General features: G+C 47.5%; 1 protein-coding gene across 1 annotated transcript in view; it reads right to left on the bottom strand.

Annotated features, from left to right (window-relative positions):
• The window catches only part of LOC138249560 (cytoplasmic tyrosine-protein kinase BMX-like), a 628,910-nt gene that overhangs the window by 373,809 nt on the left and 238,246 nt on the right, over positions 1-16,855 (bottom strand). The window contains exons 7-8 of the mRNA XM_069203506.1: positions 6,176-6,232; positions 5,219-5,943 (exon numbers count right to left, since the gene is read on the bottom strand). Of these exons, the coding sequence (XP_069059607.1) occupies positions 5,219-5,943; positions 6,176-6,232 (782 nt within the window). The remainder of the gene's footprint in view (positions 1-5,218; positions 5,944-6,175; positions 6,233-16,855) is intronic.

Below are 16,855 nucleotides of genomic sequence, written 5' to 3'. Positions count from 1 at the left end.
AATGGGCACCTGGAAAATCTTAGCACAACAACCAGGGGTCCAGAAATGGACGGAGACCTTCTGGGGTTCACGACTCACTCAGGCTAGGTCCAGGTGTGGTTTCAAGATGGTGGGAGCCTGTTATGTCCATGTGGCTCTGAAAAGGGGACCAGCTAAACTAGCCCTTGGAGTCACATCTAGAGTCCTCTGTGCAGGTGAAGACGTAGGTCTCCATAGTAGGACTTGCCTCTGAAGGTTCAAGACAGGCAGGCTCCAGGCAGAAAATCAGACCTTCCAGGTATAGCAGCAGCCTGGTAGGATGCACAGCAGGGCACATCAGCAGGCAGTCCTCTGTATGTCCTTCTACAGGTTCAATAGTAAGTCTCAACTGTCAATTACACCCAGCCATGAGACCTAAGGTAGGCTGCATAAACAGAGGGCTAACAGCAGGAAAACGCTGACTTTCTAAAAATGGCTTTTTCAAACGTGTAAAGATAAATCCGACTTTACCATTAAAGACGGTTCATCATTAGAAGCTCATAGATACCAAACATTGCATATTTACCACCTCTGGTTTATGAATTACAGCTTATTAAATATAAAAGGAATCCCCAATGTTATCCCATGGGAGGGGTGGGGCCCACAGTACTGAAAAAACAAATGTGGGAGTTTTTCACTACTAGGACATGTAAAACTAAAAGGTGTATGTCCTACCTTTCATTTACCCAGCACCCAGCCCTATGGGCTACCTAGGGCCTACCTTAGAGGTGACTTATAGGCTTGGCAAGGGGCTTTATTTGCCAAGACGACATGGCAGTGGGACACTGCCTTCAGGTTACAATGGCAGGCCTGGGACATGGTTTAAAGTGCTACTTAAGTAGGGGGCACAATAAGTGTTGCAGGCCCACTGGTAGCATTTAATTTACAGGCCCTGGGTATATGGTATACCCATCTACAAGTAATTTAGGAAGAGAGCACAAACTCTTTAGCACAGGCTAGCAGAGGTAAAGTACACAGAGTCCTAATGTCAACAGAACACAAATCCAGAAAAATGTAGTATGAGGAAGGCAAAATGTTTGAGGGTGACCCTGTAGAGAGGGCCATTTCTAACAGGTCTCCTAGATTCCAATCAGTGCTGGAACTGTCACAATGTGCCAGGTTCTCTCAATCACAAGCTATTTCACTGTAAGAAGTTGAAAACATTCAGGAAAGAAATCAAAAACATAGCAAAATAAATCTTTCATATGGAGATACCACTTAACTTCTACAAAATGACCTGAGGTCCATGGTCCCACATACCTGTTCCGAAACTGAACTTCCAGGACATTAGTGTCATAGTGCAGGGAGCGGCTTGGTGATGGCATCCAGTCACGTCGATGAGACCACAGCTGTGGTGTGAAGTGGGGCGATGTGATGTGTGGTGTTTCCAGTTCACGGTGCAGGCAGTGGCATCATCATTGCTGAAACTCTGTTAGTGGTAGGCCCAAGGTGGCAGTACGATGCAGGGCAGGCTCTGTGCAGCGCCCACGGGTCGCAGTGCAGACAGGGGCATGTGTTGACGATGCTGGAGTCAATGGCACTGGTGTCGGTGGACCGGGCCTGCGGTGCGTGATGGGATGGTGCTCTGTGTTCCTCACTAGTGGTGTCCTCAGGCCACAGTGCAAGCAGTGGTGTCGGTGTCAGCAGTGGTGTCGGTGTCTTGAGGGATACCAAGGCTGCAGTGTGAGTGAGGTGATGCAGAGTGTGAGGCCCACAGGTCACGGTGCAAGCAGCAGCTCGGTGACAGCATCAGGTGGCCGCGTCAGTGAGACCAGGGTTGTAGGGTGAAGTGGGGGTCGGCTCCGTGCGTCGTTGTCAGGTCACAATGTAAGCAGTAGGTCATTGACGGTGTCATGGTGGTTTTTCTTCTGTTGCAGCACAAAGCATACAGGGCCAGATTTCATGGAAAATGACGATGCACTGCGCTGCGTCAAACTTTGCAGTGTTGTGCACTATCATTTTCACAATGCAGGGATGCACCGTATTTAATTGTATACGGAGCACCTCTGTTTCCCCTTGCACTGGCACTAAATTTGCTGCTGTGTGCCAACGCCGCCACCCTTGCACCGTCGTGCAAGGATGGCTACTTTGAGGAAGAGATTGTTTTTGTGGAGGAAGGAACACCTTCCTGCCCAAAAACAATCTTACACAGCAATTTGGTCTTCCTATGTGTGCTGCAAAATGCAGCACACATAGAAAGAGCAAAAAACAAGGAGAAATTAAAGCATTTCTCCTCGTTGTGCCACTCTAACTCCACCCCTGGGGTGGCATTAGATTTTGGCGCTGCCTCAGATTTACAAAAACTGGAGCAGCGTCAAAATGCAATAGGTGTTGCTGTGGCACGCTCACAGCAACACCCATTGCACGCTCCTTCCATGCAAAGTGCTGTGTGTGAAGGGGCCATCTGTTTCCCCTTGCACTGGCACTAAATTTGCTGCTGTGTGCCAACGCCGCCACCCTTGCACCGTCGTGCAAGGATGGCTACTTTGAGGAAGAGATTGTTTTTGTGGAGGAAGGAACACCTTCCTGCCCAAAAACAATCTTACACAGCAATTTGGTCTTCCTATGTGTGCTGTAAAATGTAGCACACATAGAAAGAGCAAAAAACAAGGAGAAATTAAAGCATTTCTCCTCGTTGTGCCACTCTAACTCCACCCCTGGGGTGGCATTAGATTTTGGCGCTGCCTCAGATTTACAAAAACTGGAGCAGCGTCAAAATGTAATAGGTGTTGCTGTGGCACGCTCACAGCAACACCCATTGCACGCTCCTTCCATGCAAAGTGCTGTGTGTGAAGGGGCCATATTTACAAGGTGGTGTTCAGCCACAAAAAGTGGCTTTAACACCACCTTATAAATTAATTGCAGGGCATAGCACCACTGGAGCGTCTCAAACAGTGATGCTGCGGTGGCGCTAGGGGCGCTTAAATATACCCCACAGTTCCCAGTGCTGTAGGCAGGTGAACCTGAAGTCTTTGATATACCGACGATTTCCAGCAGGAGGAAAGCTCTACTTCAAGCCCCTGGAGAAACTTCACAAGCAGGATACACAGGAAAGTCAAGTCTTTGTCCTCCTTAAGGCAGAAGCAGCAACTGCAGACAAACCCAGCAAAGCACACACAGCAAAGTGGCAGTACTCCTCCTCCAGCTCTTCAGCTCTTCTCCTTGGCAGAGGTTCCTCTTGATCCAGAAGTGTTCTAAAAGTCTGGGGTTTGGGGTCCACTACTTATACTAATTTCTGCCTTTGAAGTAGGCAAACTTTAAAAGAAAGTCTCTGTTGTTCACAAGATCCTGCCTCATCCAGGTCTGGCCCCAGACACACTCCAGGAGGTTGGAGACTGTATTGTGTGAGGACAGGCAGAACCCTTTTAGCTGCAGGTGTCAGCTCCTTCCTCCCCATTCTAGCCGAGGAGACTCATCAGTATATGCAGGACACATCTCAGCTCCCTTTGTGTCACTGCCTAGAGGGAATTCACAAACAGCCCAACTGTCAGTTTGACTCAGACGTGGATTCCACAAGCAGGCAGAGACACCAAATGGTTAAGCAAGAAAATGCCCAATTTCTAAAAGTGGAATTTTCAAACAGACAATCTAAAAAACAACTCTTCAAAAAGAAGTATTTTCAAATTGTGAGTACAGAGACACCAAACTCCACATCTCTACCTGCTCCAAATGGGAAATTATACTCAATAGGAATTTAAATGCACTCCCCATGTTAGCCTATGGGAGATATAGGCCTTGCAATTGAGAAAAATGAATTTGGCAGTATTTCACCTACATTTTAAATACACTGCACCCTGCCCATGAGACTACCTAGGGCCTACCTTAGTGGTGACCTACATGTAGTAAAAGGGTAGATTTGGGCCTGGTAAGTGGGTACACTTGCCAGGTTGAATTTGCAGTTTACAACTGCACACACAGACCCTGCTGTGGCAGGTCTGAGACATGTTTACAGAGCTACTCATATGGGTGGCAAAATCAGTGTTGCAAGCCCACTAGTGGCATTTGATTTACAGGCCCTGGGAACACCTAGTACACTTTAGTAGGGACTTACTAGTAAATTAAATATGCTTATCATGGATAAACCAATCACCAGTACAATTTACTTTAGGACTAATCAGCAGTAATAAAGTTAGCAGAGACAATAAACCAGCAAATACAGGGTCCGGCATACCATAACAACAGGAGATCAGAAGGCAAAATATCCGGAAAAAACACGCCAAAAGATGGCAGGTCTACACATGTCCCCGCCAGCTGGCTCCAGTAGGTAGAACTACCCAACCCCTTTGGAGTTCTTCTCACTAAGGCAGAAGAACCTGGACAGACCATCAGCATTGGTGTATTCTGTGCCAGGACATTGCTCCAATGTAAAGTCCATCCCCTGTAGGGAAATTGACCACCTCAACAGTTTTGGGTTTTCCCCGCTCATTTGCATTAACCATCTGTGGTTGGTCTGAACCTGGAAATGAGACCCAAAAAAGCAGGGTCTTAACTTTCTCAGTGTCTAGACCACAGCAAAAGTTTCCCTTTCAGTTGCACATCACTTCTGCTCCATGGGGAGTAGCCTTCTGCTTAGGAAGACTACAGGTTGGTCTAGGCCCTGTTCATTCAGCTGCAGTCGAGTACCGCTCCCACACCATGCTCTGAAGCATCTACCTGTACCACAAACTCCTTGGAGAAGTCAGGGGCTAGCTGCACGGGCGCTATACCAATGGCCTCTTTCAGCATGTCAAATGAAGATTGACATGCCTCAGTACAGATCACCTTTCTAGGCTGCTTCTTAGAAGTCAGCTCTGTCAGGTGAGCAACAATGCTGCCATAACCCTTGATGAATCTCCTGTAATATCCAGTGAGGCCTAAGAAGGCTCTCACCTCTGTCTGGGTCTTGGGGGGTGTCCAAGCCCGAATTATGTCAATCTTGAATAGTAGGGGTGCCACCCAGCCGCTTGCTACCTGGTGTCCTAAGTACACCACTGACCCCTGCCATATCTGGCATTTACTGGCCTTGATAATGAGGCATGCTGGCAACTCTTCCCAGTGGTGGTGCAAGTGGTCCTCCCAACTGGAGCTGAAAACAGCACTGAAATTCGCACACCCAGCCAGGACCTGATTGACCAACCTCTAGAAGGTGGCAGGGGCGTTCTTCAACCCCAAGGGCATAACCCGGAACTGGAAGGCCTCTTCTGACATGGAAAACGCTGACCTCTCCTTGACCCCATCAGTTAAGGCAATCTGCCAGTTCCCAGATGTTAAATCAAACGTGCTGATGAACTTGGCAGTTCCTAACTGATCAATGAGCTCATCAACTGTGGGGATGGGGTGGGTGTCAGTCTTGGTGACTGAAATGAGCCCATGGTAGTCCACACAGAACCAAACTTCTAGTATGGCACCAGGTGCAGCAGCCTTAGGTACCAAAACCACTGGGCTGGACCAAGGGCTGCTGGAGCTCTCAATCACCCCTAAAGCTAACGTCTTGGATACCTCATCCTTGATGCTGGCCTTCACTCTGTCATCTAACCTGTAAACTTCGTGTTTCATAGGCAGGCTATCCCCAGTGTTCACATCATTTGTGCATAGATGGGTGACACCTGGAGTGAGTGATAACAGAGTTGAAAATTGTCTCAGTAACTGTCGACAATCACTCAGTTGCTCTAAAGTAAAAGAAGGGGAGAAGACCACACCTTCTACTGACCCATCCTGCTCCCTTGCAGACAGGATATCAGGGAGAGGTTCACTCTCTTTTTCCACCCCATCATCTGTAGCCAGAATCATGTTTAACTGAAACCTCTCAAAATGGGGTTTGAGACGGTTCGCATGTAGGACCCTCAGGGGGTTTCTTGGAGTCTGCAAGTCCACCAAGTAGGTGATGTCACTCTTGCACTCCTTCACCTCAAATGGCCCTGTCCACTTGTCCTTGAGTGCAAGGCTCTACTGAGGTCATGACCCAGACTTTCTGGCCAGAATGAAACTCAACCAGAGTGGTATTCTGGTTGTACCAGCATTTCATGTCCTCCTGACATGCCTCCAGGTTCTCCTAAGCGAGCTTCTTGAAGTGGGCAGTCTGGTTTCTGAAGGCAAGCATGTAACTAAATACATCCTGAGTTAACTTCCTAGGAGCTTGCTCCCAGCCCTCTTTCACCAGACTTAGGGGTACTCTTACCAGGTGGCCATACAACAGCTCAAAGAGACTAAAGCCAAACCCTTTCTTTGGTACTTCCTGTAGGCAAAGAGAAGGCATGGCAAGAGGACATCCCACTCACGCCTCATGGTGTCTGACAGACCCCCAGTCATGCCTTTCAGGGTCCAGTTGAATCTCTCAACCAACCCATTACTTTGGGGGTGGTAAGAAGTGCTGAAAGTATATTTGGCTGCACACTCCTTCCACCTGGCCTTTATGTACACAGACATAAAGTTGGTACCCGGTCAGATACCACTTCCTTTGGGAAGCCCACTCTGGTAAAGATCCCCACCAGCCCCGGGCCACAACTGGCACAATCACTGTCCTCAGAGGGCTAGCCTCTGGGTACCAAGTGGTATGGTTCACTAAGACCAGGATGAACCTATTGCCCAGGGCAGTCTTGTCTTTTACCCATTCTGTGTCTATGGGAAAAAGTGTTTGTACATATGGCCCTAGGTCTTTAGTTGGTAGTCGGTTTGCACCCTGTCCAAGGAGGGACCCTCACTTTAGTCAGGATAAGGGAGACACCAGCTCAGATAACCCCTGCTCACCCCCTTGGTAGCTTGGCACGAACAGTCGGGCTTATCTCAGAAACAATGTGTAAAGCATTTGCACATAACGCACAGTGATACAGTGAAAACACTACAAAAGGACACCACACCAGTTTCAGAAAAATAGGCAATATTTATCTGGGTAAAACAGGACAAAAACGAGAAAAATCCAACATACAGTAATAAAGATATGAACTTTGCAAAAATTACTTAAAAATACAGTGCCTTGAAGTGGATAGCTCTGTGGCTATCACTTCGTCGTGAACGACAAATCCAACAGTTAAGGCTGGCCATTGTGTTGCGGGCCAGCTACGGTGTCGGGAAGACCCTCAAACAGTACCTTGAAAATGTAGGGTGCCATGATCCTAGCGATGATATCTGGAATGTGGTGTCGCTAACGTTTGCAGATGTCAGCGGGCATCGGTTCCAGGAATCGGTGCAGAGATCGTCGGGTCCTTGAAGTCACATGCATTGCAAATCAAACTCTGGGCTGATGTTGAAGTCAGGAGCTCTGGCATTGATGGCGTGAGGGCCGCAGTGTGAAGTAGGATGATGCAAAGTGCGGTGCCACAGGTCACAGTGCAGGCAGCGGCTGGGTGATGGCATCCTGCTGCGTTGGTGAGGCCAAGGCTGCAGTGTAAAGTGGAGCAGTCCGATGTGCAATGTCTCCAGGTTGTGGTGCAGGCAGCAATGTTGTGGTTGCAGAAGTGTTGTCGTCAGTAGGCCCAAGTTGGTGGTATGACACGGGGTGGGCTCCGTGCAGCACCCACTTGTCGTGGTGCATACAGGGGCATCTGTTGATGATGCTTCAGTCGATGGCACTGGCATCAGTGGACCAGGGCTGCGGTGCGGGACGGGATGGTGCTCTGTGTTCCTCATGAGCTGTGCCCTCAGGCCACGGTACAGGCAGCAGCATCGGTGTCAGCGCAGAGCAGCGTTGTCAGGGATACAAGGCTGCAGTGTGAGCGAGGCGATGCAGAGTGCAAGTCTACAGGTCATGGTGCAAGCAGTGGCTTTGTGACAGCGTCAAGTGTCGTCGTCGGTGAGAACAGGGTTGCGGTGCGAAGCGGGGAACAGCTTCATGCGGCGTTGTCAGGTCACATGCAGGCAACGGCGTTGTTGATGGCTTCATGGTGGTTTTGCTTTTGCTGGAGCACAGAACACACAGTTCGTAGTGCTGTAGGCAGGTGAACCTGAAGCCTTTGATATCCCTGAGACTTCCAACAGGAGGCAAGCTCTACTTCAAGCCCTTGGAGAAACTTCACAAGCAGGATACACAGCAAAGTCCAGTCTTTAGCCTCTTTAAGGCAAAAGTAGCAACTGCAGACCAACCCAGGAAAGCACACACAGCAAACGGGCAGTACTCCTCCTCCAGCTCTTCAGCTCTTCTCCTTGGCAGAGGTACCTCTTGATCCAGAAGTGTTGCAAAAGTCTGGGGTTTGGGGTCCACTACTTATACTCATTTCTGCCTTTGAAGTAGGCAAACTTTAAAAGAAAGTCTCTGTTGTTCACAAGATCCTGTCTTACCCAGGTCTGGCCCCAGACACTCTTCAGGGGATGGGAGACTGCATTGTGTGAGGACAGGGACAGCCCTTTTAGCTGCAGGTGTCAGCTCCTCTGTAAGAAAGTACCCTCTTTCTTGGCATGGTTATCCCCTTTTTATGCCTGATGTCAGTGTGTTTGACTGTGATCACTTGGATCCTGCTAACCAGAACCCCATTGATTATGCTCTCTCTCTCCCAATCTGTATTTCACTCACAATTGGCACACTGGTGCCCCATTATAAGCCTCTAGTATATGGTACCTAGGTACCCAGGGCATTGGGGTTCAGGGGATCCCAATGGGCTGCAGCATATATTTTGACACCCAAAGCAAAGGGTTCTGCAGGACTGCTATAGCACCCTTTCACTGTCACTTTTCACTACACCAGGTCCCTTATAAGTCACCCTTATAGCAGGCCTTCCAGCCCAGAGGGCAGGGTGCCAAGTAACTGTGTGTGAGGGCACCCCTGCACCAGCAGAGGTGCCCCCATGAACTCCAGGCCCATTTACCTGGACTTCGTGAGTGCTAGAACGCCTTTTTATACATGTACTGGACACGTGTCACTACCTATGTCAAGCTACATAATGGTAAATCTGAACATAGGCATGTTTGGTATCAAACATGTTGGAATCATACCTCAAGGCTTTTGCAAGCATTGGTTGTATGATTCCACGCACCCTGGGCGCTCCCTAGAGGACCCCCAGTATTGCCATTACAGCCTTGTGAGGGTTTCCAGGCAGCCCAAGCTGCTGCCACCTCACAGACAGGTTTTTGCCCTCCTGTTGCGTGAGAAGCTCGAGCCCAAGAAGGCAGAACAAAGGAATTCCTTTGGGAGAGGGGTGTTACATCCACTCCCTTTGGAAATAGGTGCTACAGGATTGGGAAGGGTAGCCTTCCCAAGCCACTGGAAAAGCTTTGAAGGGCACATTTGGGCCCTTATTTATACTTTTTTAGCACCGCATTTGCGGCGTTTTCTGACGCAAAAGCGACGCAAACTTACAAAATGCAATTGTATTTTGTAAGTTTGCGCCGCTTTTGCGTCAAAAAGCGGCGCAAATGCGACACTAAAAAAAGTATAAACATGGGCTTTGGTGCCCTCCTTGCATAAACCATTCTACACCGGTTCAGGGACCCCCAGTCCCTGCTCTGGCGTGAAACTGGACAAAGGAAAGGGGAGTGACTACTCCCCTGTCCATCACCACCCAAGGGGTGGTGCTCAGAGCTCCTCCAGAGTGTCCGTGTCTTTTGCCATCTTGGATTTAAGGTTGGCAGGGAACTCTGGGAGCATCTGAATGGCCAGTGCCAGCAGGTGACGTCAGAGCCCCCTCCTGATAGGTGGTAATGCAGCTAGGTGACCAATCCCTCTTTCAGGACTATTTAGGGTCTCTCCTTTGGGTGGTTCCTCAGATTCAGATTGCAAGAATCCAGCATGAATCCTCTGCACCCTCCACTTCGACTTCTGACCAAAGAATCTGCATCTGGACTCTTCAGTAACTCACAAGCTGGAACAAAGAAGCAAGACGCCTTCTGCAACATTGAATCTCCGGCTTCTTTCAGCAACTGCAACATTTTCCCGGTTGTGCATCCTCTGAGGACAGGCCGTCTTCACCCTGCATCAGAAGAAAGAAGAAATCTCCCTTGGAGAGAAGGAGTCACTCCCCTGCTTCTGCAGGTACCAACTGTGATGATGACAGGCTGCGTGGATCCCCTCTCCTGCTGAGTTGCATAATCCTGCATCACAGGTGGTAGACTGAAGTGGCCCCGACGGTCCTCCCTTCCAACTGTCCAATTTGCGTGAAGGTAAGCCTTTGCGTGCCCATGCAGGACAGTACCCCCGTGAACTGTGTCCTTTGCAGCTACCAAGGCTTGTTGGCATCCTTCCTCCAAGATCTTCAAGCATCCTAAAGCTCCAGCCCCCAGCACTCCTTCCTGTGACGCACAGCTCCCTGAGTGGTTCTCCGGCAGCGTGGGAGCCTTTCTCGTAGTGCTTCATGGGCCTCCTGTGTGACTCTCCTGTCCCCATCCAATAGGACTCCTGTAGGTGCTGCCTGGGCATCTGTGGGGTCCCTGTGTTGCTGAGGGCCCCCTCTGACTCCCCTTCCCGGGTAGAGCCCACCTGGTCCTTCCTGGTCTCCGGCAGCTCCACTTTCCGCTAACCGCAATTTTTGCGTGTGACAGGGTTTGTTGGTGGAAACCAAAGACGTAAACCCAACTGCAATTCTATGTCAGGACCGGAGGCTCCGATTATGCTTTCTCTTTCTTTACTTACTTAAACAGCAGCCAATGAAATACAAGTAACAGAAAAACTACAATACCCAGGACACCTAATATCCTGTCACATGGTCCAGTCACCATCCATGTCCTTGCTATAAGTCCTTTGACCTATGAAGTAGCTTCCTCTTTCTTTGCTGCTTCGCAGCAGATAAGTACATGTTTATTTTCTCTCTGACATTATCGATGTTTATGAGTGTTATTGCATGTGTATTTGTGTTTCAGAACCGTTGTGATTCAGCGCGCTGTTACTGTAGTAGTTTAAGCGCTCTCGCGCTTCGTTTTATGGGCGTTTTGCCAAATTTTGTTAGCCTGAATTTATGGTGGAGCGGAAGCCGGAGCTGGACTGCCCTCGAGCAGTCTTTTTTCAATTTTTTGCGCGCACACGCGCGCGCACGCATTTCGAGCCGATTTCTTTCTGTTTTAGAAATCGATCGACTCGTGTGTGCTGTGTGCTCGTCTGGGTCTCCTTTTCCCCTCTAACAAATTGCTCCCTGACGCCCAGCAGCCTGAAAGCTGACTGGGTTGTAAAATAAATACCAGGCTTCTGCCTAGAGTGTCTTTCAGGTCGCTCCCTCCACACTTTATTTCAAGGGCTCCTTTTTCCTGACCTGAACTTGGGGTTTTTGCACTCCCCCAATTGGTATCTGCAAGCAAATAGTTTTAAATAATTTTCTAAACAAAGTTATTACTACTTCACCACATCATGGCTCAATGGGATGAACATGAAGCCGAATACTACCCAGAGGAGCTGGGCAATCAACTTGAAGTTGATCTGGTGGAAGCCCTTGATACCAGGGTCCAACAATCAGTCAATGATTCTCTAGTTAGACCTCTAGGCCCATTCTCTGGGCAAATATTTGATCTCACTCAATCACAAGCTTGGTCTCAAGGACAACCAGAGCCAAAAAAGGTAAAAGATAAAGCAAAAAATCTGGAACCAGGTGCAGAGGTCAGTGCTATCCAGTGCCATCCAGAGGTCAGCTTTTGAGAAACTGCGGAAAAAACGCAGTGGTGAACATAATTATAGTTCGAAAAAAGGAACTCCCCTTTCTACCTCCTCCTCTGATAAAACTACCTCTTCAGACGACTCAGATGATTCTGACGAACCGATTCCGAATAAGAAAAGCAAGAAAATGCCCCCCGTCCCAAGTCCTGGACTTTGACCCTACAGAAATTATTCACCCTAGATCTTCTAATTGGCTTCCCCCTCCAGAAGTAGCACAGTATGTCCAATCCAACTTACGTAAAAGTTTTGATAAAGAGGTTAGGTCGCGTCTGAAAGCGGAGTGCCCCAGACCTGATCTGGAGGGTAAAGTTTCTGAGACTCCAGAGATAGACCCCACTATGGACACTTTTATGAAGAAGTTCGCTAAAGATCCTAAAAAAGGTTTAGACCGCTCATGGCGTAGCTGCCAAGACAAACTTCTGGACCTGTCCGGTCCTTTGACCAAGATCCTGGAACTGGCATATATAGCCAAGGAATCTGGTACCCCGGTGGACACTGATGTCCTTATCGGGTGGGCACAAAGAGCAGTGTGTCTGTTAGGAAATTCCAACTGTGCCATATGGGCAGAACAAAGGAAATCAGTGCTTATGCGCATTGATCCCAAGCTATCGGATCTTGCGTCCTCAGAGGTGGGACCTTCGGCTGAAGGACTACTCTTTGGATTCTCATTCATCAAGGACTTAGCAAAGTTCTGCTCCACATTTTCTTCCCTTGACAAAGCACAAAGTCCCTCAAGAAGGTTTTCAAGCGAGGCCTTTTTGGCAGGGCCGGTCGTTTCGGAGGACGTATGTCCGGCCGCAGCTCCTTTAACAGTCCCCAAAACTACTACCCTAGAGGCAGAGGTGGTTGGTACGGAGAACAGGATTCCTCTACCCCACCAGGCACAGAGGTGGTCCTCCCCGCTTCCGCAGAGGTCACCGCAGGGGGCAGCAAGGAGCCATCCAAGATTCAAGTTTCACAGGTGAGCATTATTCATTTTTCTCAGGTCAAACTTGGGGGCAGAATTGCATCTTGCTTAATAAATTGGAAACGGATATCCAGAGATCCGTGGATTCTTCAAACAGTAGAGGGATTTCGTCTAGAGTTTGTCAGTACCCCCAAACAACTCTTAGTACAAGCTCTCTTAGACAAAGGAGCCGTACAATTTGCCTCCCCTCATCCTTTCGGCTTCCTCAGTCCTATTTTTGTAGTAGACAAAAAGGGAGGAGGTCATTGTCTTGTCTTGAATCTAAAGGATTTCAACCAGTGGGTACTATACAGGCATTTCAAGATGGAGGGTATCCACATGCTAAGAGACATCCTGTTAGAAGGGGATTGGATGGTGCGTCTGGATCTAAAGGATGCCTATCTCTCAATTCCAATATTTCCTCCGCACCAGAGGTTCCTGCAATTTCAATGGAAGGGTCAATGTCTAGAATTCCTTGCACTCCCATTTGGTCTATCGTCAGCCCCTTGGTGCTTCACGAAGTTACTGAGACCAGTGATGGAATATCTCAGAACCAAAGGAGTCAGATTGATTATATATCTGGACGATATTCTACTGATGGCTCAGTCCCCTCAAGTCCTAACCTTGCACTTGGATTGGACCATCAGTCTCCTACAAGATTTAGGTTTCCTGATCAATGTACAGAAGTCGTTGTTGAAGCCTTCACAGATAGTAGAGTTTCTGGGATTCCAGATAAATTCCATTGTATGCCAACTTCTTCTTCCCTCTCAGAAGATTTGCAACATCAAGAGGGAATTGAGATCAGTCTTGACATCTCAGACTGTATCATTGAGGACCATAGCCAGGGTAGTGGGCTTATTAGCTTCATCTATTCAGGCGATTTTCCCTGCTCCTCTAAATTATCGAGCGCTTCAAAGGCTCAAGATCAGACACTTACAACAGGGTCTGAGCTACTCAGAACAAATTCCGTTGACTACCGAAGTAAGATAGGAAATTCAATGGTGGCTTCATCACATGGAAGCATGGAATGGCAGAGCGATCTTCGGCTCTCGCCCGGAAGTAGTGATAGAATCAGATGCCAGCAGATGGGGATGGAGAGCTCGCTGCAACTCCCTAGTGACGGGGGGCAGATGGTCAGAATGGGAACAATCCCTTCACATCAATTGCTTGGAGCTTCTAGCGGGATCTTTTGCTATAAAGAGCCTCTCCCCGCAGAAAACAGATTGTTGCATACTACTACGGATGGACAATATATCGGCAGTGAGGTATGTCAACAAGTTGGGAGGCATGAAGTCCAGAATTCTGGCGGAGATTGCCAAAGATTTCTGGAATTTTTGCCTAACTCAGCGTTTAGTGGTCATAGCGGAATATCTACCTGGGGACCAGAATGTCATAGCAGATTGGAACTCCAGGTACCTATCAGACTCCAGCGACTGGAAGTTGGATCCTCTGATTTTTGCCCAGATAGTTCAGGAATGGGGCAATTGCAAAGTGGACCTATTTGCCTCTCGCCTCAATTGCCAGATTCAAAAAGTTTACAGTTGGCATCCAGACCCTTATGCTCTAAAGACAGATGCATTTCTTCAGGACTGGTCCCAGTTTCGGGGTTATGCGTTTCCTCCATTTCTGATGATTGCCAGGGTCCTGGCTCAAGTGCGAAAACAGAAAACAGAGATTGTTTTGGTGACCCCGTTCTGGAGAGCACAGCCTTGGTTCCCCAGTGCTCTACATTTAGCTTGTGTCTCTCCTCTTCCGATTCCTCCTCGTCCAAATCTTCTTTTGAGTCCAGAGGGCCTTCAACATCCTCTGATCTTGTCAGGGAAGTTGACACTTCTAGTTTGGTTAATTTCAGGTCGAGATGGAATGCCACAGATGTTTTGCAACAAGCTGCGGACTTCATTAAACAGGCCTGGGCCTGTAGTACCCATAAGAGATATGATTCAGCCTGACGCAGATGGTCTAGTTGGTGTGATGGAAGGGGTGCCAATCCAGTGAAGCACATATTGGCTTGATTGTTAATTTTCTAGCACAATTAGCCAGCTCGGGTTTGGCCTACCGGACGGTCAATAATTTTAGATCTGCCATTTCAGTAGGACATTCACAGCTAGAAGGCAAACCCATTGGTGAACATCCATTAATTTGTAAGCTTTTGAGGGGTATACGTCTTTCTAAACCACCTCAGGCTAAATATACTGTTTTATGGGATGTTAATATTATATTAAAATTCCTTGATTCTTGGCCTACCAACAGATATTTGTCTCGTAAACAGATTTCAGCTAAATTAACCATGCTGTTATTTCTTGTCTCTTGTAAAAGAGTATCGGACGTCAGAGCTTTAGATTTAGCAGGTAGAACTTTTTCACTGGAAGGAGTCTCCTTTTCAGTGACAAGAAGAACCAAAGCGAATTGCAGGTCATTATCATATCCGATTTATACGGAAAATTCAAAATTATGTGTGCTTCAATGTTTGAAAGATTATGAAATTGTCACAGAAGAATTTCGACAGGATTCTAAAGGTCAATTGTTAATTGCTTTGCAAAAGCCTTTTAAACCAGTTTCCTCAGCTACTTTAGCTAGATGGATGAGATGGCTGATGAGTGAAGCAGGTATTGATACCTCTATTTTTGGGGCCCATTCTGCTAGAGGGGCTATGGCTTCAAAATCATTTGCCTTAGGTTCTCGATTAGAGGACATAATGAAAGCTGCAGATTGGTCTTCAGAAAATACTTTTCGTAAGTTTTATCATAAACCTGTATTGGATGTAGCTAGTGTGGTGATGGAACAGCTTTAAACTAGCATAATCGGAGCCTCCAGTCCTGACATAGAATAAAAAAAAATCTAGCTATCGCGTCAAGAATTTTCAATTCTGTTAAGGACACGGAGGCGACGATTATCCCTCCCTTATTATATTTATGCAATATTTATTATCAATTAGTATCTATATCTGATGTGATATTGTCATTTAACCCTTCCATTATATGCATTTATAAAGTATGAGATAACGTATATTTTATGAGATATTACCTACCTGTTTATTGTTACAGCTTCTTATCAGAAGAACGCCTGAAAGTTGTAACTTCAAGGGAAGTTTGAGTTATACGTTCTACTTGTTCTCCGGCATGGAGCCTTTCAAGTTTCGGTTCTTCAGTATGGAGAAGAAGTTTATGACTCCGGATTCGGACTGGCATAAGAAGTTTGCGTTTTCAAGTTGACATTATCTATTTGAACAAAGAAAGAGGAAGTGACTTCATAGGTCAAAGGACTTATAGCAAGGACATGGATGGTGATTGGACCATGTGACAGGATATTAGGTGTCCTGGGTATTGTAGTTTTTCTGTTACTTGTATTTCATTGGCTGCTGTTTAAGTAAGTAAAGAAAGAGAAAGCATAATCCTCGCCTCCATGTCCTTAATAGAATTGAAAATTCTTGACGCAATAGCAAGAACATTTTTTATTCTTCTTCCAGTGTGGGACATCACCTGCATTTTCCTGTTTGGGTGCAGTGCTGACTCTCCTTCTTCACCGGTGGTTCACCTTTTGCACCTTCATCCTGGTGGGTAGGGGCTCCTGCCCTTCCTGGACACTGCTGTGCATCTTGGACTAGGTCCTCTTCTTCCACAGGTCTTCTTGTCCAGGAATCCACTGTTGGTGTCTTGGAGTCTCTTCTGGGTTTTGCATTCTTCTTTGCTTCTCTGTGTGTGTTCTAGAGAACTTACTGTGATTTACTCCTGCTTTCCTGGTCACTGGGTTGGGCTGTGGTACTTACCTTTGGCCTTTACTTGTAATCTCAGCTCCCCTCTACATACTACAGTTACCTAGGTGGGGGACTAAATTTCACATTCCATGTTTTTAGTAAATGGTTTGTTCTCCCACTAGGCCCATTTCTTCCTGTTTTGATTTTCACTAATTGCACTGTTTTCTAACTGTTTTATGCCAATTTCTGCATACTAGTGGACGTAACTTGTGTATTATGTACCTCCTAAGGGAGTATAGGCGCTCATTATGAACCACCGTGCCATCTGTGAACAAAAGACCGCCAGTGGTGGTGAAGTGCAAACTGCCGTATAATTATGCCAAAAAGACAAAACTCTAAAAATCCTGCAACCTCCACCCACCACCAGGGCTAACGACGGCGGAAAGGCAATACACCCCACCCTGCCACCGCCATGCAGACAAACACCCTGCCCACCAAATAATGATGCTCAAATCAGCTTGGTCACGCCACGGCCAGTAATGGGACCTGCCAACAAGAAATGCACACATTGGCAAGTTTGAAAACCACACACCTGACACACATCCACAATACTATTAAACACACACATACATACCCCACCATCCTTTGC

This window comes from Pleurodeles waltl, chromosome 8 (genome assembly GCF_031143425.1).
Source record: "Pleurodeles waltl isolate 20211129_DDA chromosome 8, aPleWal1.hap1.20221129, whole genome shotgun sequence".
NCBI classification, from domain to species: domain Eukaryota; kingdom Metazoa; phylum Chordata; class Amphibia; order Caudata; family Salamandridae; genus Pleurodeles; species Pleurodeles waltl.
The sequence above is the reverse complement of the archived record's forward strand: the minus strand, read 5'-3'. Positions and strand labels throughout refer to the sequence as shown.